The sequence below is a fragment of the Melospiza melodia genome, chromosome 10 (assembly GCF_035770615.1).
Source record: "Melospiza melodia melodia isolate bMelMel2 chromosome 10, bMelMel2.pri, whole genome shotgun sequence".
Taxonomy (NCBI): domain Eukaryota; kingdom Metazoa; phylum Chordata; class Aves; order Passeriformes; family Passerellidae; genus Melospiza; species Melospiza melodia.
Window position 1 is genome coordinate 26,068,873 of NC_086203.1, and position 23,375 is coordinate 26,092,247.

The 23,375-nt window shown below is 37.3% G+C and overlaps 1 protein-coding gene across 1 annotated transcript in view; it reads right to left on the bottom strand.

Annotated features, from left to right (window-relative positions):
• Positions 1 to 23,375, bottom strand: part of SUCLG2 (succinate-CoA ligase GDP-forming subunit beta) — a 102,522-nt gene that overhangs the window by 65,015 nt on the left and 14,132 nt on the right. The window contains exon 2 of the mRNA XM_063164343.1: positions 17,141 to 17,282. Within this exon, the coding sequence (XP_063020413.1) occupies positions 17,141 to 17,282 (142 nt within the window). The remainder of the gene's footprint in view (positions 1 to 17,140; positions 17,283 to 23,375) is intronic.

Genomic DNA, 23,375 nt, shown 5'->3' on the forward strand with positions numbered 1-23,375 from the left:
GTAGGATTGAAATGTCCTCCAGTAGCCTGATTCATTATCCAACTTATTCAATGGAATTAAGTACAAAGTTTTCAATGTATTACTGAAATAATTCATTGGGCCTCTGAAGAGAATCATGCTAGACTGGTCATTACCTGGGAAGCATCTGGATGGGAAAATTATCACATTGAAAAATTTACGTCTGCCTCAGTAGTGCTAAAGACAGAAAGTTGAAAAGTATTACTTTGGAGCTGTTATTCTACATATGCCCTCGACTCCTTGCCCTGATTTTGAAGCAAGACACTGATTTGCCACCCCCTGCCAAAACTAACCCAAAATACCTGACTTTCACCTCCCACAACCTCCTCTTGTTTTTGTTTACTCATCACATATGTGAAATAGAAGCAATTGCCAAAAAAATCTAATACTGGAAAAAGGTTAAGAGCAGACCTATTAGAAGAATCTTTAATATCTAATTCAATACTTCAGACTTAATTACTCCATAAAAAGGCCATCTCAGTGATCAATGATACACTGGTTAATTTAGATTCGATGCTGAAAAAAAATTGTTTAAAACATAGTTTCAAATCTGTATTACCTGAACAAAGTTCTTTTTACAGCTTTATAAAATTACCCAGCCTATACAATTCCTTCTCACACATACAGCCAAGACAGTCAACATACACCCATCCAGAACACATCCCTAACACTGCATCCCTGCCAATATTAATTAGTCTTCTAAGAAAAAAAAATATTTTGGCTATTTTTTCTAGATTTCTTTTTTGTTGTGCTTTTTTTTAGTATCACATCATCAGCAGACACTTTTCAAAAATGCTGAGGTTGTGATGTATTCTTTTTTCAAACCATTGTATTAAGAGCTTTCAATTTTGAATGTTTGGTGGAAGAAAGATAATGCAAATTTTATGGTTTCAGCTCTCTGTTAGGACAGGTTAAAAGAGAAAAAAAATGGGTTTAAAGTATCCCCATTACTTATTGAACGTTAAGTCACAAAAAAAAGCACAGAACTTTGAACAACTAAGTTGGGTGGACCAAACAAGTTTCTACTTGAAAGATGAAAATCAAAAATGAGACAAGATATTTTGATCCTGAGATAAGCCTTTAATTCATAAACCACCTAGAAGAAAATATAATTATTTCAAACACATGGTAAAGCAACTGTGAAAATAGATGTTGTATCCTTGATTTTTGTCAGTAGCTTGTTGCTGAGCCATTCATGACCATGCCCAGTACCAACACATGCAGCTTTTTGGCTTGGCCTCTCTCTGTCACTTCATTTTCTCAGTGGTTTTATAAGGATTTGCTTTTTATTACATGCAGCTACAACATGATCTGTATGAGGACACTGGACAAGCTGTTAGCTCCATTAAGTTAATAATAGATTTTTGAGTGTGATTTCCTATTAATTTCATTTTCCTCATTCCACAAGAAGCCAAAATTTCAGACAGCCATATGGTGCTTCATAAACAACAATTAAAAGTTATTTTCTAATTTTTAGGCACTAAAAAAAAGCCCATAAAAATACATATGTTTGGAATGATATAAAGGAAATTATGCTTTGGAATGTCTGCACATGTCTAGGATGCTCCAAGCACCTCCTCAGCCTTTTTCCCATTCACACACTTCTGGTCCACGCCAGCACTGGAGGTTACAATTAATCACAGTGTATGCCTCAAAGATCACAATTAAGATTTTTCTTCTAGAAAACAAACCTACATGAATCTAAACCATTCCTATTTTCTTCCTGTGCACTTCTTTAACACAATCTATTTTTCCTTTGTCTGTACAAATTCCTTTGTTTCACAAGGAAAGACTTTTTCAAATTAATCACAAAAGTAGCTTTTGTGATATTAATAGATTTTTCTTCAAAGTAAATTGGATGCAAAGCCTCTGGACTACAGTTTTAAAGCCAAGTATTCTGGATATATGAGAAATGAAATCTGATAATGCACATAATAATTTTCTTTTGCTTTATTACCACTGATCTGAAATTGCACATCAAAATTACGTCTTTTCTTTCAATTCACTAACACCAAAGTGATTTTCTGACATCACCTTGGCTGGTTTCTGCAGAACCAAGTCTGCATTTGTAAAGGGAATTTTGAAACATCAGCAACTAGATTGAGAGTAGGTCCTACTCACCTGCAGCCTGTGGAAAGGTTGAAATATCAACAATTTCCTGAGTTTTCAGCATAGGAAACATAAGGAGGCATAAGAGATTGAAACAAAACCCTAGTATGTTACAGAATAATGTCCTGAGTAAAAGGAAATTCTCCACCCTCCAGGGCAGTCTGTGTGGAAGCCCATGGCCAAGCTAGATGACAAAAGAAGGCATGAAGATCCCCCACCCTGAGGGCAAAGCACTGTCACTGTGCTTGTAACCCAAAAACAAAGCTGCAGGGGGACAAGGGGCCTGGCAGCAGAGAGGAACACCAGGATGTTGGTGTGAAATCAAGTAATTTCCCCCAGGACTGGGCTGTTCCACAGCTCTGTCCAGGACAGCCCTGGAGGGAAGCCCCAGCCAGCAGTGCAGGGGAGGTGTTGATAGAGAGAACAAGACATCCAAGGCTCTGACCTTGGCCACCCTGGTTTTAGGGTGAAAAGGCAATAACCTTTTCATAAAGCTCTCAGCTGCCCCAAACCAGTGAAAGAAGAAGCAGGGCAACAAATAAAAATGAAAATGAAGAGTGCATTACTTTCAGCAGAGAGCTGAAACCAAGCTCTGCTCTCCTGTCTAAGCAGTGAAGTGATAAAGCACCACGATGACACTTCCATGGCACTGCAGACTGAGCAGGTGGAGCTGCCAGTTTTCTGTTGACACCTCCCAGGAACTCTCCTGTTACACAATTAATTAATGAATAGACAAAGAAAGAAAAATCTTGCAAATGAGCACAGTTACAAAATCAGGCACATTTCATTATAATATATATTATCATAATAATTTTCCTACATGGCTTCTTACCACTCACCTAATTCAGAGCAGTTTGTTATCACAAATCAAGATTTAACTGCACAATAAACAAGCTGCAAGCAGTTTGAAGTGCTTCAAAATCTACAAAGGTCAAACATACTGACCTATTTTTATTGATTATGTAATATTGACACGAGCCTTACAAAGCCATTACACAGCCACACAAATTTAAGGCCTTAAATCAATGGATTTGCTTTCAAAACTTTCCTTGGACACACCTGATGAGAATAGGGAGGTCTTGGAGCTAATCAGTCCTTGAGGAACAAAATTATAGGCCTAAACTTTATAAATCACTGGTCATTTGTGCCAATCATCTGTCTAAAGGTTCTGCTTTCCAAATGCCACAGTGCAGAGTGCCCTTCCCTGCAAACACTCCCAAAAGTCCCAGGGCTGCCAGCTACAGTTGCTGCTTTTGAAACTTGGGACCATCTGTATTTGAAAAGAGCATTCTGTACACAGTTATTTGCATCTCTACCATGCCAAGACATGCCAAACACAGAGTCCCAAAAGTAAATGCATTCTGCCTGCATGGGTAAAGACCCAACACACTGATGCACAACATGCAGGCAAAAATATTTTCCTGCAAAGGGTGTGCCTTGAGTTGGATGCAGCCTATTTTGTACTTGTAATATCCACTGAATTTAGTATGGTCACAAAATTGATGTCTACACAATAATTCTCACAAAGAAGTGAAAATACATTAAAATCAAATACTTTTATAACTATTTTCAACTTCTTACATTTATGCAAAAGATAATTAATACACTTCATAAAAGCTATTCAAGCTATTTTTTAGTTTGTGTGTTTTAAAGTTTTCACACTCCTCCTTTCTGTTTTTCCTGCTGACACTTTAATCTCCTCCTCTTGTAAATATGAGCTTATAACAATAAATCATGTTTTATTTATTAAAGATATAAACAGGAATCAATACAAAGCAGGAAAGCCAATCTCCATAAAGTTTCCCTCCACACTGACTGAAATTAGTTTTCATGTGAAGATTCAAATATGAATCTGGTTGGCATTTAAGCAAGAATGAAGATATTTTCTCTCTGCATTACATAACATGCTACAAAAAAAAATAGAACAAAGTACTGGCTTCGGCCAGTTCCAGTAAAGTAAAATCAATGACAATTCTTCAAAACATAAGTATTGTGCAATGAAGAACCTGACACATCTGAGAACTGTTGCCTAAATTAGCACCAAAGAGCTCCACAAAGTGTAATATAAAGTGGGGTTCTTTACTTTTATATTCAGGTCACTTTTAGTCACAGCATCGTTGATTTGGAGATACAAAAAAAACCCACCCTTAATTCTTCCGTAAATATATTCTGCTTGGGAAAATGCCTGTATGAAGCACACCAGGGAACAGGAGTGCAAGCAGCCCACATCACCTTGCCCTTTGTTTGGATTGTCAGTTTTTCCTTTTGATCTTTCTTTGCAGTTGAAGAACCAAAAATTGATTTTCCCAGCTGAACGAGGGTAGAAAAAGGACAATGTTTTATTTAAGATCCTTCTTGCCTGCACATAAGCCTATTTCTTTCTTTATATACAAAAGAAACAGTCTTTTTGTTCTTGTAAAAAAATATTTCCAAGTGGGGAATGGTCTCAGCATACTGACTTTGGGTTCATAACAAAAAAGGGGGGAAGGTGTTAAAAAACCCAAATACTGGCCTCCTGCAGAGAAGCCCACACATCCCAGGATCCTTCCAGAGGCACAGAAGCTTCAGGGGAGCAGGTCACACTTGTTAGGTGTCTGCAGAAACCTAAGCCATGAGCAATGTTACACTCAAAACCTTGTTTACAGGCAAAGAGAAAGCACAATTTACATATTTAGACACATAGAAAGCCAAGAATATATTGTAAATATACCCATGATCTCAACAATGTAGTTGCTTTTTTTTAAATTCCAGATTTACTTGTTACAGAACAGGAATAAATGCTTATATGCAGGGGAAAAAGTCTATAATAGAGCAGTTTAAATTGTTACACAACTATTTCCTAATTGATACCTCTTTTCCTGGGGTTATGCTCACCCTTCCACTGAACTTCTGGGTCTGTGGAGAGTTTCATTCTGGTCTAGGGCTGTTCTTCGCTGGAGCTCTTTGTTAGGAGGAATAGGATATTTTTGATGGCTCCTTCTTCCTCACTCTTTTAAAATAAGCTCTTTCTTCCCACTGAGTTTACTGTATACAGTGAGTAGTAGGGACATTAGATAGCAGAGACACATTTTAACCCACTGTGAGACCAAAATTATTGAATTTACTAATTAATTTCTTTGATTGCTGTCACAACTTGTATTACAGAATAATGTGTTGATATTGGCAGAAACCAACATTCCCTAACGCCAGGTGTTATTGGTACTCCTGGACCACAAATTTCCTGAGTTATTTGCACAAATTCTTCTAAAGTCCTTGAAGAAATCTGAGCTTACAAACTGCTGACCTGCTCTTGAACCTCCCAGGAAAGCTGAGGACACACAAATGCCCACAGAGAAGCACAAGAAGCTCCTGCCAATTCCAGGTTTCCCAGTGCTTCCCTTGACTCCTCCAGTCTTTTTAATCTCTTTTTTCCCGTGCACTTGGGAGGGCTCACACAGCTTTGTCCAAGTGTTTCATTTGAATAAATTCAGCACCTGACTTGTCACAGAGAGCAGTTCAGAGCAGTTTTCTGGACAGCACAGCAAATTCTGTGTAATTATCACCCAATGGGCTGCACTGAGGCCAACCACTGCTAAGCTGAAACCCAAGGCATGAAATCTCTGATTCTCCTTCAGATGTATGATCAGCTTTTGGAGTTTGGAAAGAACAGGGAGGGTACATAAGACAACCAAATTCTATTATTCAACAGGGCACTCTGCAGTTAGTTAAAGACATAGAGCAGTACATACATTCAATTACTGATAGCACTGTCCTGATTAATTAGAAGCCTCCATGCCTTTGTCACAACCCAGCCCTTTCCCAGTCCTTTGAGGGAATACAAACATACTACCCCCCCAGTTCTGACAGCTTGGCATTTGTCTCTCAAGCTCCAGTCACCACCTCAGCAGCAAAGATATAGCTATATACATTAAACTTCATGTTTTACATGTTTCATAACATTAAATTAGCCTAGAAAAATGAATATAAAAGCAAGAGAGAGCTTTTGGTTTGGCAATCAGCATTTGCAGGAAAGGATGTATCTCAATGTGATGTGGAAACCAGCAAAGCTGTTTCATTTAGGCTTCGTGCAAGTTGAGCTCTGTGGGGATTTTGAAGGCAGATATTATGCTTGGAAATTGAACTAGATATTTTAATGAAATTGCACAGTCTAAACACCACAATGAGTGAGCAATCATATCAAAGAGTGGAATTGGGAGCTTTCCCAATTACTCACATATAAACGGAACTTTTCTGGGTAAAAACTGTAGAATTGGAATTAAACACCAGGTTTGTGCAGCTGATTTAAGTGCCTTGAACCCGTGTTGAACCTACAAAGGGGCTGACACAGCAGGTGAGTGAGTACATCTCAAATGGTCACACTCTCCATGCACGGTGCTCTTCAGCACCTTCTCAGCCCCAGACAAGCAGGACCATGGACCAAATGTGTGTCAAACCTGTCAGCAGCAGATGTGACCACATCTGTACAGCAGCTCTATAACCCTGGGCAGCTGAGTGTGTGGGATCAGCCAGTCTGCCATTTAAATGACAGGGATGTGATCTAAGCACCATCCCAATGGCCCCTCCTACGAATCCTCAAAAACAGATGCTCTGTGTCATCCTGACAACTGGTTAATATTTCATTAACTCAAGGTCAGCAAGCTGCTTTGGCACATCACAAAGCCCACTTCTCAGCTTCTGCAGAGTCATGGAATCGTGTCTGCCTGGTTTACAAATCACATGAGGTAACAGCTGAAAATAAACCTACAGGAGATTACTCCTCCTCTCTGTGCTGCTGAAAAAGAGCTCCAGATTTTACTGAAGCATCAGATATACAATAGGGCAATCTTTATTTAAAGGCAACATCTTTGCATGATGTTTTGTTCATGCTTCTGTCATTTCTTACCTTCCAACCTTCTCACTCCAAAATTAAGCCCAGAATTGGTATCTAAGGCAGTATAAATCACATTTGTATAAACTGTGGTCACAGCTTACTCTCAGAAAGCCTCTTGAAGTATAGCTTAATAGTATGCAAAAGAAGAAGGTTCTAAATAGCTAAAACAATTCATAGAGACAAAAGAAAATATAGTTATCATGCCCTACCTGCTGTTAACTGCACTAACTGCATCCTTTCTGCACAACTGAAAATTCTGACATTGAGCCATCTTCAGTGATATGCAACTCGTGTTCAATTACCCCTCAACCCTGGCCCTTAAAAGTTTCTCTTTAGTATTTCACTTGACTGGTTTATTTTGTTTCCTCAGCAGCAGAGAGATTTCTGAAGGAATGCTTACTCCAGTCTGTGGATGTCCAGACCTCTCACTATTTACAGGACTCTTAACATCAGAAACTCAACGTAAAACTCAGCCATAAATCAGAACCCATAAATCAAAATCGTGAAAATGGTCACAAAGCTTCATAAGCCCAACAACTCAGGAGTCTCATCTTGTAAACCAACAACATAAAATATAAAAATACATGAAATTTTTTCATTTTAAAATTATCAAATAACTTTTCCATAGAAACATCTTTAAGCACCTAACTTAGCTTCTCATGGATAAAAAACCCCAACTAAATAAATACTGTCTGTATATGCACTTCATATAGGAATGTGACTCAGAAGATAAAATAAGCAAGTTATTTATAGTATAAATTAATCATCATATTTAAATGGCAAATTATTTCATGGCATGAGACATAAGCCTGTATTTAATTGGGGGGGGGGGAAGATTGCATAAGAATAGCTTTTCCTAAGATAGTCAAATTTGCAGCAATCAGTCTCAAGTCTCTCTTGTTCCACTTTTCTTCCAAAATACCCAAGCAAAACCTGTATTATACTGAAGGGAAGATGTGGAAAAGTAAAGAAAATCTAGCACACTGACCATCTAAGCAGCTAAACCCAAAACTAGGGTACAGGATTTATCTGTGGGAACAAGAACAAGAGGGGGTGCTGGACATGCAGACATGGCATCAGCACTTTCATGAATGATCTGCAGTGGGGACAAAGCACAACACACCAAGATCAGAAAAGCTACTGCTAAACTGTGCAGGTGAATAACTGGAGGAATAGAGGGGTCAAAGACTTGGCAGGAGGAGAGGGAAGTGCAGTGCAGCAGAGGTGAACCTTCCCAGTGACTTTATATCGTTAACTGTTTATACAGCAAACTCTTCTTGGTTGCCTTTCTCTTCTCTTTCTCCAGGGCTATTCTTAAGTATTTAGAACAATAGATAAATTTAAAGATTTATAGCCTGAAGTTTAGCCATATTCATCTTACTCAGGTGAGCAGTCCAACTAAGCCCAGGGGAGGTGCAAGAAAAATGTTCCCCTTCATAATGATGCACAGAACAAAAGCTGACTTTAACTGTAGGACCAGGGAGAGTGTGCCACACAGAGGTAAAATTGTCAACTTCAGATTTTTCTTAATAAAACAAAAAATCACTTAAAATAAGAGCATAGCTAACTTCTGGAACTACCCTGAACATGATTCTGACTAAATATTTTTTGTGGTGACATTCTCAAGGGTTAGAGCATCATTTAAAATATACTGTGATGCAGAGAGTCAGATAATATCTCCCAGCTGAATCCAGCAGGGTTACAAAGACATATTTTGTATTCATAAATGTGTTGAAATATTTTACTTTTCTTGAACCGCAAATATTTGAAGAAATGTAGATAAACATATTTTAAATTCACAGCACTTTCTCAAATATGAAGTAGCAGATTAACAAAATGTCAGAACATCCTTAGCTTCAAAAACTGCTCTACCATTTTAGGTAGAGATTATCTACCAAAAAAAAAAAAATAATCACACCCTCTTATGATCATACTTCTCAACTGCCGATATATTCAACTTGTAAATTACTCCCATCTTTAAAGATAAAACAAGCTCTTGCAAGGCATCCTAACCTTTGCAAAATACCAGTTAATATTACCTCATTGACTGGAAGAGGCTGAGGAGGAAACAGGGGATGGGAATCATGGTATGGGGGCTGGATGCTGGGTGTTCTCTGAGCTTCACAAGAATTAAAAAGTCACTTGTGAGAGATTCCTGGCTTGGTTCCAAGCCATGTGCTTTTATAGCAAATGCACAAGTTAATATCCTTACTTGTCAATCCAGCTCATCCTAAACCACCACCTGCTGCATAAAGACAAAATGTGTGATAAATTTAACAGAAACAATTGACAAATTAAAAAAAAATTAAAAAGCAACTTTCCCAAATAAATTACATATAAAAAGTAGATAACCAGCAACAGTATCTTCCTGCTGTACCCTGTGTCACCTGGGGCACACTACAGGAGATCAGGAAAATCATGACAATATCAATCATAAACTATCCTGTTTTAGGGCTGCCATCATTCCTTCTTAGATTTTATTCAACATGATTGTGTTACTTGTCCTTCTACCGAGAAGTTTAAATGAAAAACAGGCATGAGCATCAATTTTGTATTTGAGAGCCCTATGCATGGGATTATCCACTGAGACTGATCACATAGAAGATGCAGCAGCACACCACAGAGTAACAAACAAGGAAAAAAAGAAAGAAAACAAGAGAAGAATGAAACTTGTTTTCAGTAATCAGGCCCTGAACATTTAGAAGTTGATGGGCACCTAGAGAGTATAGAAGAAGTGATTTCTCTCCTTTACACAGCTGCTAGTACTACAGAGAAAACATTTTTGTTTAGTATTTCGTACCTTATACATAAAGTGTGTCTAATGGTTCTGATTTTATGCATAAAAAAATGAAAATTTCATGCAGCTGCTTCTCAATTACGCATCTGGTTATTGTTCTGCAGCTGCAAAACTACCTTGAAGAACCATAAAATATGGTGTGACAAGAGTGGAATAAATACCAGCAGTCATCTTGTACCCTCCTTGTAAAACTTCGCATTTTTCACCACATGATAAAATTCCTGAATCGAGAACTATAACTTCTGTTGTCTCCTTCTTTTATGAACAAAAATCCAGTAGTGTACTTAACACAATTGAAATTTCCCAAAGCCCACACTCTGTGGCACACAGTATGTTTTGAATTCAGTACCCCATTTCTAGAATATTTTTGACTTTGTGTTTTACTTTCAAGCAGCTATTTTGGTAATTTGATCAGAAATCCAACACAGAGAACAATAAGTCAGCTCAACATTAGTGTCAAACATCTGAAATGAGATTTTGATTTGTTAGCCCCCAAGCCATTACTCATATTACTATAAATCTATTGAATATGAAGACATTTGGTGACAAAGAATGGTTATAAAATATCCACCTAATGTAAGCAGTCTCAAGCTTGCATTTACTGACTCACACTCAGCATGTAATTCTCTAACGAAGGGAATAGATAAGAAAAACAAAACAATTTGTTTTTCATAACAAAATAACATTTCAAAATAAGTATTTCTGTAATTCCTCTGGAGGCAGAGGGTCTTGCAAAGTATGTTCATTTCTAAAATATTAAAAAAGCCACAATTTTTAAGTTAACTTGAAACAAAAAGGTTCAGCTTGAAACAAAACAATACCCAGTGGTGAGCTTCGATAAAATCTGTTATTAACTTTCTTTGGAAAAGAATAAAACTCAAGTTAGAGAAGCTGGAAGTTTCTTTACCTGTTTTTTCTGGCACACAGGATGCAACACATGTGGCCATTACCAACAAAAGCATGTGTGGTTCCACAGCTGCCTGGATTCCACAGAAAACACAGAGGTGCCAAGGCTTTATGTGGAAAAGATTGGTGGAATAAGAGAAGCAGGAAGGCAAAGGCAGAGAGCCCTCCCAGGGTGTGCCAAGGATGCTGCACTGCTTAAACACTGCTGCACATAAAAGTTTTCCAATTCTCTGCCACCTCTGTGAATCAGCGTCTCAGCATGAGACACAAAGGGAGGAGGGGAAGCACAGGCAGGATTGCAAGATTCAAACCCAACCAACCCATACAAATACAGAGGAGAAAACAGCATGACTTTAGGGCTCCTGTCCAGGGGAAAGGTCCTGCAGCAGCAACATTCACTGAGTGTGAAACCCTCAAAGGAAATCTTCATTCCACCTTGACTGCGCCTTGTGCAGTTCAGCTTCCAAGACAGATTAAGCTAAAGCCCCAAGAAGCAATGTGTGAGGAAATAAAGAATGTCCATAAAAATAACTACAATGCAGATGTGCTTTATTCCTGCTTTGTTCTGTAGCTGTATCACAGCAAATTCCCCAGGGCCTTCTAACAAACTCCCTAGCACAGCACATTTGGTGAACAAAACCCTGTAACACCTTTCCTGGCTCCTCTGATTTTCCAGGACTGATCTTTTTCATCCAGTAGATGAGGTAAATAAATTGGGTCACTGACATATTGATTACCAAGCCTCCTACAAAGGATTACTTTAACTGCAGCAAACAACATGTTGCCTTCATAATTTTTACTCTACTTAATTATTTTCATCATTTTCAGACACAAATGAGAATATTAAAGCTGTTTGCACAACTCTGACACTTGGGATTTTTTCCAAAAATCAAATCATTGCAACATAGACAAATGTAGGAAACAAACTATCATTTGCAATATTATTTGATATTATTTAAATATCATATAAACAATGGTTAGCAATCAGTATTTGTCTTCTGATCATACACAGAAAAATTACCTTCTGTGATTGCCAAGCAAATGTGGGTCTGAGCAAAGCACTTCAGCAAGCAAAAAACCAGTATGCACACAAATGGCTTTTAGCAGCACACAACTGCTAAATATGTGCTCTAACGATGCTAAATAGGGTAACAAGTGACTGTTTAGCACAAAAAAAGAAAAAAAAAATAGGAAGAGGATTTTCCCAATCAGAACTCATAAGGTGGCAGAAGGGCTAAGAAGAAAAGAGCAAATGATCACAGGGAGGAGAAGGCTCTGAGAAATAACAGGGAACTGAACAAGGGACAGAAAGAGAGTAAAACCACAGACACTGACAAATTTTGTGGATTTTTGAATTAATGCATTCAAGGGATGCCTATGAATGCTGCAAATAATGGAGCATTAACAGGTATTTTCTATCATTGAGAAGTGGCTTGGAAAGTGCAGATTCACTCCAATTTTAGATTTCATTCCTCTGACAAGGCAAAATCCATTAAGTGGAACAAAGAAATATTCATGTTCAGTAACACTGAACATGGTCCAAGGCAGCTCATCCACCACCAGTTTTCTATTAAATTTAAAAGATTGTTTTCTAAATACTTACCCATGTGAGAATAGGATCATATTAGTCAATAACTTACAGCGTTATTTTGCCTGAAAAGAACAGTTTCAGAAAGCTATAATTTAAGTCTAAGGAACTTTAATAAAAGCTGTCAGAGAAAATAAGAGGACTTGTGGGAGAGCTGTTCCTCACCAGCAAGCAAAGTTCTGTGCACAGTTCCCTGGAATGCTATTGCAGCAACACATGACTTTTTCAACATATGCAGAAAAGGATAACCTGAGTGGCTTCAAAAAATAACTAGTTATAACATGAGGGTTTTTGAGAAATAACTCATTATGCCCAGGTGAAAAATTGTTACTTCACAGTGAAGCATAGAATGGAAATAAATATGAAAATCATAGAAATGCTCAAAGAAGCAATTCTGCTACCTATCCTGATGGACAGAAACAGAGAGGAAATTAAATCACATAAGCAACTCCATGATGACAGTAAAAAAAGATCAGCTAAGTAGCCAAGTTTCTCAAATAAAATTTTATATAGGGGCCACTCTGTCCAGGATACTCATAGAAAAGCTCTTCCTGGTATAACAAAAAAGGACTTGAAATCACATTTCAAATATCCTCAGAAACATCAGGTTCAAGGATGTTTTTAATTTTCCCACCATAAAAGCTTAAATTAAATGCAGACAGCATTATCACCAACAAACTGTTCATGATCTACACAAAGGACAACACCAGCCTAAAGGTCAATTTTTGATCCCTTCTAATCGTAAATTGCTTTCAAGTGGTTTTCACAACTAGTACTGGAGAGGTGAATTTTCAGATAAGAGATCTAAAACAGCATCTAAAAAATGCAGCCTTCCCTTTAAATTAAAAAGCCATGGAGAGAAAAAACTTCAGCAGCTGACATAGGAGGGAGACTGGTGCTCACATGACCAAGAACTCTTTCAATATTCTAAAAAATGGTGAATAATAGGTGACAGGTAAATGACCTCATGAAAAGATGCTTCAATAAACCTTTTCTGTTCTTTATAAAATACATGTTTACCTCTCCAGCCTGATAGAAAAAGCACACCTTCAGTACAAAGCTGAATTTTATGAGTTCCCTCATGCATAAGCAATAGAAACAGGACATGCAGAGGCTATATTTTGTTTTATTATTTTTTTAAGAAGAGTGAATAAAAACCTTGCTCTCAATTGAACTGCATTTCTCTGTGATAGAGTGTGAACACTGCACCTGATTGATTCCTAAATGTAATGAAACACTCTAAGTGGCAACAGGCAGCATTCTATTGCTTTTGTTAAAATTCAGAAAAAGAAACACGTGCCAAGTTCCTGGCATCGATTTAGGACTGTCAGCAGTGCCAGCCACCTCTGTGCTCTCCACTGACTCAAAGAGCCAAATGACAGTGCACAGCAGCCCCCTCCAGCAGAATTACAGCCCCTCTCAGCCCTGCCCACCTCCTGGCTGCAAATGATGGGTCCCTTAATAACTTCTCCATCAGGCAGAGCACAAAGAGCAGAACACGAGACTCAAGGGTTTGTGCTGGAGGAGCCCAGAGCAAACGATGCCCTGAAATGATGCACAGGGCACAGATTTTCCTTTCACAAATGATGCACAGCGCAGGCAGTGGCAATGCACACACAGCCCATATAAGGATTATTTCCTTAGGTATTGGTGCTACAGTACAAGGAAAAGAAAGAGCAAGTAAGGAAATGCCTTCTCTGGTAAACAAGCCCTAAATTAAGTGAGAATTAGATCAGAAGACTTGTGGGTTAACATAAAAACAGCCACATGAGCTTATACTTCAGACAAAAACTTGGCTCCCAAGTATTTTTTTTTTCTATTAAATAGTTGCACTGGAATTGTAAGTACTTGTTTACAAATTAAGTTTCTTCAGAGAGCAGATCAAGCAACACCATACTGTGCAGCAAACAGGACATCTTTCCTTCCACTCCTGAAAAACAAGGAATTTTAACTCAAACCAGAAAGCTATTGTGACTGAATTTCATGGCACTCTGTAAATATTGCCTTCTCTACAAAAGTTACACTGGGAAGTTGCTTAGCATGTAGAAGGCAATAAATTCCTTGGGGCTTAATTCTGTATTGTGTACAACTTCTTTTGAAGTCAATATTAGTGATGTCATGTTAATTTTTCTTACATCTGCCATTCTTATCTTAGAAGGGAAAAAAAAATCCTTTAGTTCCATTAAAAATTCCTTGCAGACTGTCTTTTGTGCAGTTGGTAAGTTTTGAAAGTATCTGAGAAAAATTAACATTCAGCGTATATATTAATAAAAATAGAGAGAAACAGAGGAAATGAGCAGAGTGTAACAAAACTGCTGATACTGGATAAAGGCAAACCCTTTCAAGAAGACATGCATTAACACCTTCCTGACAAGTGAAGACAGCAGCAAAAAATCATCTCATCTCTTTCCATTGCATCAACAGGAAATCCAACAATAGCAAAGCTGCTGAGCACAGGCCCTGCAGCAGTAAAGACAGCTCTGTCAAGCACAAAACAGTTGGTGAAATTAAATTGTGAATTCAGACTTTATGCAGATTTCCATGCCAGAAATTCCTATCCCCTTACCTGTACCCCTTTATCATCACAGACCCATATGAGTGATGTAATGCTGTAAGATTTAAAAGGAAAATTCTTGTTTTCTGTATTTCTTGCATTCCTGAGGGCTATAGAAAGAATTTCCTTTCACAAGAAAAATACTGAACCTTTGACTTTCAAGTTTTGAGAACTTTGCGCTATCTTTAAAACATGCTGACAAGCACCTTTTCTTGTTTGAAGAAGCCAAAGTGAAGGATAGCTGCAACGTGGCACACAGCACCTGAAACATGAGATTTTTGAGCAGGACTTGGCAGGGGAGGTTGGCCTCTCCCCATATTTTACTGCAGAATGCCAGTCTATCAACAACATCCCTTCACTGGTTATTTTATTTCATAATATTTCATGCCTCCTGTAGGCTGAATTTTCCTGTTTTCCCATATCTTTTCACTTTGTGTGGCTGCATATTCAGTTGCAAATTGTGCAGAAAACCCTGAGTGACAGAGCCAATATTAATCTGAGGGATCACAAAGAACATAAACCTGGCAAAATCTTGGAACAACAATGACCACAGCAGCAAAACTGATGTTCTTGATTCTTAGTTTTCAAAGTGCATGTTAGAAGTACAAGGACAGCACAGCACCAGAATGATAAGGAGGATGTTGTTAATTATTAAGTGGATCAATGGAGTGTCAGTCATTCCAACATGAAATAGATTCCACACCATAAACCACAATTCTTTCATGCTCAGTAGTGCACCATGGCTGAATGCAACTACATCAAATGAAGAAAGGCATCACTTTCTGAAGTGCTAGCAAGCCCACACAATTAAAATAAAATTTACCTGATAAAGTTGCATGAGCAAACGTTTTTTAGTTCTGGATTTTATTTTGGTTATTTAAACACTCTTTGTTTGTTTTTAACAGACAGATATTTCTGTGATTTGCAAAGCAAGCAAACTACAGAGGTTATTTTAAATAAACCCAGCATCATAAAACAGAGGAGGTTCACTGCCTTTAATGGAGTAATTTATATCTCCAAATAGTCACAGAGATCAAGAACAGCAATAGTTATTGGACAGGCCAATCCATTTATGAGTTCAATCACGAAGAGGAGAGTTTAAGTGCTGTAGGACTGGTGATAAACCTGCCACAGCTTCAGTTAGCATTCCTTGATTTCCTCAGATATCCAGACATGAGGAAACACTCCAATTTCATGTGCTTTGCTTTATGTCCCACTTTGCCATTTTGTACTGCTAAATGCCCATAACACTTGCATTTCATTTTTTGTTCCGGATATATTTTCAAATATACTGATTGTCATAAGAAGGTTTTGATCACTGAAAAATGTATCACCTTAATGAAGTTCTAGAGATTGAACAAGCCATTATGCTAATGCTACTCAGCTACTTGAGCTCTGATGAGATCTTGGATATGAGTAAGTTGTGTTAATTTACCTTCCAGTGTGCAAAATTGAAATGCATTTAACTAAGTGGCCTGTGCATTATGTAAAGCATAAACCAAAAAACCTTCCTGTTACTACACAATTAGACTACAATAATGTCTGGCCTCTGGCATTTTGATATTTGATATATTAACAAAAGCTGAATGAAAAGAGGAAAACTGTGCAACTTTAAAAAATAGAAAAATTATTTCACTTAGAACAGATTGACAAAGTACTTTAACACTTTATTTTGAGAGAGAAAAGCTATTACAGAAATTCATTTCTGACCTGCATTATGATCTTTTGTTCATCACACCATAATGAAGATGTTGTCAGAGAAACAAAACAAAGCTCCAGAAGCAGGGTCTTGTCTTCAAGCCACTGTCACGTCCTTTTGTGATGGTAACTCTACTCACCTTTTCTATTTCTTCATTTGGACACACACATTTACAAATATCTAAGTATCTTGTAAAATGGAGAGGCCACAACCTTTTCCTTCCTTTGCTTTTTAATAAAGCAAATTTTTGTTTGAAAACAGCTTGTTACACAAGTTCATTTATTTCAGATCCTTAAGTTATATCAAGTATACAAAAAAATTTCCTCCCACAACTATTCATGACATTCTGAATTACAACAATGTTAATTAAAGAATTCACTTTACATGCTGCATGCAAAAAATTTGAGAAATAAAGTTCTAAGTACTGCCACTAAAAACTTGTTCATATATAAAATTGAGCATATACTTATGGTCTGGATGAAATATCAAAGCTTTCCAGTAAGCATGAATTTAAAGACTGCTTAAACTTATTAGAAAACAATTTATTTTCCAGATTGCTACCCAGTGAAGCAGAGTTCTCCCATTATCAGTCAACTTACTCAGTCTCTGAGCAGCCTCCAGGGCATCATTTGCAGAATCAGCTACAAAGAATCTCTGAACTGTAACCCCATGGTCTGCCATTATTTTTTTGCTTTGGTACTCCTGCAGGTTGAGCCATCGTCTGGGGGTTAATTGAACAGCCTAGAAACAACAAGAGGGGAAAATAACATAATGCTCATTAAGAAGAGTTCATGAGACAGCCCACTGAGCTCCTCCACCTTATGGTTATCTCAAACCAGCAGTTAAACAACAGCCAGAGAAAAGGTAAAATACTTATTGATTTACCTAAGTGCCTTTTCTCAACATTTGTGCATCCCAAGTGCTCTGAAACCTATAGATATTTTTTAAAAGCTACACAAGGCTCACTTGGCCAGACAAAATGTCTTGCATTTAATATCAAGGCAAATTTGGCTTGAACTCCAAAGTCTATTTATGTTTCAATGTTTTCCTCTGCTATAAAAGTAGTAACAGACTCTTACATTAAAACAAATTCAGTTTCATGTTAAATATCCTTATTATACAACATTTCACCTAATCCTTCCCTATAAAATGATTTCCACTGATTCTGTGCATTTGTTGAAGCATATCTGAGAAGAAAAGCAAGTGACATGGTATTAGCATTATTCTGTAAGAAACTGTACACTAATACATTTATTTTCAGTGGTCTGCTATCTCTGGTTTGTTCACTGAGCTTCTAAGCAGCAGGACACCAGCACAGCCACATCAGCCATGCCAGGCCAACAACAGCTGGTTATAATAATGAGAATAATTAGAATAATTCCCTCCTCGTTCCCAACATGCCAGTTTAGATGCCCCTGTGGGAATATAAACACATCTACACCCCATGGGTACAAAGAACTTACACACACACAGACATCACACTTGCTTGTCCTGGCAGGAATCCTTGAGACACTACAGAAGTCAGAGGATCTTTACTGAATGGTTTTGAGAAAGGACACATTCTCCACTCAGGATTAATTGATTCACACAAAAGCAATAATTAAGGAGCTGGAGCTGACTCCTGGCAATGGTATAACGGCAAAGGTGGAGCTGGCTCCTGGCAATGGTATAATTGCATTTTGTGCCAGCCAAAGATGCTTTTCCCACATGGAGAGACAAAGTGCTGTCCCCCTGGCAGCCAGCCACAATCAGTTCTTGGTTTCTCCTGAAGTAAGGAACACAGCATGCAAGCCAGGGCTACGTATTTAGAAATGTTGGACAAAGAGGATTATTTACTATACTTTCATCTCTAACAGCATGGTAAAAAATTTATCAACCTAATGCAACTTTATACTGAAAAGAAAACCTCTCTGTGCTAAAGTCTTTCAGTAACACACCCTCTCACAACACTCAAGGTTTACAGGCTGAGTTGTCTCAAAAGCAAACTCCCATCTGTTCTATTCTCTTTGAAACACAGCACAAAAGATTGATGCATAAAGAAAACACAAACCCATCTTTTACAGTATATAACTGCATGTTTTCTGTAAAAGTGACTCCCACTGAACTTAAACAGTTACAAATAGCTCAGGATGACATTTTAAATCCTTTTATGCATAACCTGATTAACATATTTTAGAGGAACAAAATGGCATTGTCAGTTTGCTCTATGGCTATCTCTAATTCTACACATCATACAGACACCTCACATGATTTATATTCCTCCATGCTATTCATGGATGATATGTTATTACAGTTATGCAATACTTTAAAGGTAGGGTCAAAATTTAAAGTCCCTTTCATAATTGTTGACATTTAATTTGTTTCCCTATTATAAATTCTCTTCTAGGTTCTAACAATTATCACTTCAGGATCATTCCCACAAAGGGATTAACACTAGGGGCCAGGAGGGACCCTTTTAATTTATCTAAAAAATTCTACAGGTCAGTAATACTGCTGATAAAATTTTGGTCACTGGTTTCATAATTTAGACCAAGTCTTCAAAACAGTTTTTATTCATAACTTAGAAAAATAAACCAGTTTCACATATAAGTATTACTAAGCTGATCTAAATCAAATAAATAAGAAGGAAAATATAAAAAAATTCCTTCTGGGAAAGATTTTTGTGGCTGTTGCTTGATGGGAACTGTAGTGACCTCTGCTCCCAAACACCCTCTCAGCATCTCATAGGTGCTTTTGGGATCCAACAGCTTTAAAACTCAAAATATAACTCAAAATGTCCCACAGAGATATTCCACTGATGAGATGCTAAAAATCTTACTACACATGCATGAAGTGCAGACATACATAAGCACAGGTACACATCTTCTCTTACAAAAATTGGACAATTAAGATATTACGAAATATTTCTTTCCTAAATTATGAACCAGACCACAGTAAGGACAGAGAAAGGAAATAAAAGAATAATTCCTCTGAAAAGGGTCAAAGCAGTCCTAAGGATGATGAGACAAAGGTCTGCTCAACAACTGCTGGCACAGAAAAACAAAGCCTACAAACTACAGCTTAGTGAGCACACTCCCTGCTATATTACATAATTCTAAGAGGGACCATCTTACTGAGTGCCAACTGAGGACTTTCAATCAAGTCTTTGCGCAAAAGACAAACTCCTGGTTGTGAATGAACTGCTTGATGTAATAAGTATCTAAAGTCTGTACCAGAAGCTCTGAAGAGCAAGGAACATGAAAAACTTGCTTTGAAGCACTTGCAGGATACCCACCACATGTCATGGGGACAGCAGGAAAACTAAAGCAGTTACAAGAGATGAAATAAAGCACAAGCTTTGAATCTGTAAAGGTGACTGCTCTTTCAAGACTATCTTGAAAAATCAAAACAGCTGTGGACATGCATTTTAGGGTGAAGACAAAAAAAAAGTGACCATGAAATCTCAGAAACATGAGATGCTGCTTTGAACTAATTTCCAGCCCAAGATGCTTTGGTTGCAATAAATCTGTACCTAAATTTATATAAGAACCTTGAACCCCCACCCTCCAAATACATTTATACCAAACATTCTCAAAAATCTCAGATGGGCTTCAAATGGCCTAAATTCTTGGGCATCATAAACTTTTATGCATTCTACAGATAAATCCACATGTGAGACTGATAGTAAGATGCTAATGCACAAAGGTACAGCCCCAAAACTCTTGAGAAAAACCTACAAAGGTTTGAGAGAAAGCTATTGCCCACAGACAGTCTCCTACAGGCAGCCTTAATCCAACCCTTCCCCTGAAAGTTGTTACAAGGAGACTTTAATCCAGCACACAATACAACTCTGCCATCACATCTTTGTTTTACTCATTTTCCTGTTTTACAGCTGTTCCATTGCTTGCAGCAGCAGCAAACAGCACTCTCAGATTCACCAGTTCAGTCCCAGCTCTCAGCAAAGACACACTAAAGAATTAGATGGTAAATGAGCATCAGAAAAATAATCTCAGTGTGAAAAAGCGAATGGGGAGAGCAGCTGAAAGAGAACCTACAGCACAGGAAATCAGAGTCTAGCTTTAGTCATTTCTGTTAATTATTGATTCTCATTATCTTCTACTCCCATCTTATCCCTCCTCAAATATTTTTATCTCCTCACACATTGGTCAGAACATATCAGAAAACACCAGAGATGTCTCAGATCTTTCCAGGAAGCTCTGTCCCAGCTGACACCCAGTGTTTTCCACAAGTTCAAGCTGTATCTGTGTTTCATCTCTCTCTTTATTGCAAGATTGGGCTGCAGTACAAGGAGAAATCCTGTCCCACCAGCTTGGGAAGAAGAGACTGGAAATTGTGTGTGGATTTTAGTAAACCCTGACTCCCTGTGTGACATCTCATCTTTCATCTTCATAAGATGACAGACAAAAAACCCAGAAAATTTTCCACTGGTGGCATTTCTCTGTTATCCTTTCATATGGGAACTTTGTGTCGTGTATTGATGTACACATTGAAGATGCAGAGTGGATCTTATCTGAGATTCAGATCTGCCTGGTAAATCAAAAGGTGTTGTTTATTTTCAAACCACAAATAAAGTTTAAGGATAAATCAGTCTGTGAAACTAAGAAAACATTACTAGCAGCACACAGAAAATAAAATGTTGTTATTTAAAATAATAAAGCTTTCAAGAGGATTTAAATTCATCCTAATAAGATATTTCTTAAGATTAAATTTCTAATGAAAATGCTTATCAAAGAGATTAGTACATTTAAATAGAGCTCTTTTACAACTGATAACATTTCCTGAGAGCCTGACAATATCAAAAATCCCAAAACTCAAGTAAGTGGAACAAAAGGCCTCAACTGAGCAGTAACATGAAGAGAGATGAAGGCAGAATTATTTATTCAAGTACAACTTTCAAACCAGATTCTCCCCTGCTGGCTAGAATTATTTGGCATTTTCCAAAAGCACAAAATATTGCTTGGGTTTCACCTCTAACCTCCCTTCCCTTCTCAATCTCCAATATTTTTGTTATCAGTCAGAATCACACTAATGTAGACCAAAAGTATACAGAGTGAGGAGGACTTAGAAAATTACTATTACTAGGAATTGTGTATTTTGTTCTGAACAAGCTTTCTGTCCAAAGTTCCTTCTTTATATAAGCAGAGACCATATTTAGATCCACAGCACGATAAATGAGTGGCACACACATCAAGAAATCAAATATTTCTTTTTTGATCATCTTAACAAGGTCAGGTGTTGCAGAATTGTATCTGTGGTTTATTGACTACTGGTAGAAAAAAAATTGATTCTTCACATAACATGAATAACCTCTTATTTACCACCTTTTTGTTTGGTGGGGGGGGTTTTATAAAATGCTAAAGGATCTGCACAAAAAATGTATTTGATTTGCATTATTTTTCCACTGTTTCATTTGCCAATTCTTCAGCTGTCAAGAAAAAAATTGCATTATTTAAATAACAAGGGCTAAAAAACTAGCAGCTTAGTTAAAGCAAAGTGGAACTAAAAGTACATCATATAAGCAAAAAAAAAAAAAAAAACAAAAAAAAAACCCAAATAAAAAAAACACAAAACCAAAAAACCAAAAAGAAAACACCAAACTCCCCCTCAAAAACCCCCAAACAAGTTTAGAAAACACTGCAACAGAGACATCGTTGTTATATATGCAGCATTAACTGCTGTGATGTAGAACATCTTTCAGATGACCCTGGAGGTATCTTTTGAGTGCTTGCTTTTGGAAAAAGAAAACACACACACATAAAACCAGAAGAAACTGTCTTAACACATTCACCAAGAAGTTTGCAAGTTGCATGTTAACTACTTCAGCAAAACTCTGCTTGAAAAGAAATGTTAACAAATGTTCCATGTAAGCACCAAACAGAAGCAGCATCAGTAAATCCAAACTTCATCAGATTATGGCACTGATTATTTCTTACCTGAACCTCTATGCTCAGGATAAGGTTTTCTCATTCTTTGGCTTCCCTGGTAAAATATCCAAGGCTGACTTTTTAAAATGGAATAAACAGAATTGAAAGAATCACTTAAGTCTGTCCTTTAACAAGAATATGAAGAAGCTGTCAAAAGGAATAACTGAAAGGTCAAGTCTGACAAACAACTGAAGATTCAAATTATACCCTGTATTACAACTGAGGCCTCTTGGTCTTAAAAAAATCAAAATTTAAAAAATTTAGTGCCATTTCATGCCTAATTCCATGTAAAAACTACCTTGGCTAATCATCCACAACCAAATATTTCACTTTATCAAGTCCAGAGTTCATGTGTAGATCATTTCCCTAGAAAGAACCCTAAATATAAATACTTATTTTCTCTTGGTAAGACTCTACTTTTATAAAATGCCAAATGCTTCTAGCTTGGGGAAGAGAATCCAGTGTTAATCAACACTATTAAAGAAAACAAAACCACCACTAAGCAAATTTCTAGGATAATTGAACATCCCTTGACACACCTATATAATTTGAGCAGCTCTACTGTTTTCATTAGCATAGCTTAATGCATTTTATTGCATCACTGCTAAAAGGAAGACACACTCTATCATCCAACATTCCTTTTTCATTTACAGTATTAATGGAAGCCAGTATTAGCATCACAAAGCAAAGATGGACTTCTAAAAGCACCTGGCAGGAAAGTTGGGCAAATAAATGCCCACTTCTTTCTTCTCCCTCTGTTGCTCCACAGAAGCCAAGGAGCTGTAACTGTGCTCATTGATCCTGTGCCAGCTCTAGCAACACAAATTAGCTCTGCATGAATGCAAATTATATATCAAATATATAAAGTATCAGGTTTTGTAAACTTGGACTTTTTTGTAATGGTTATATT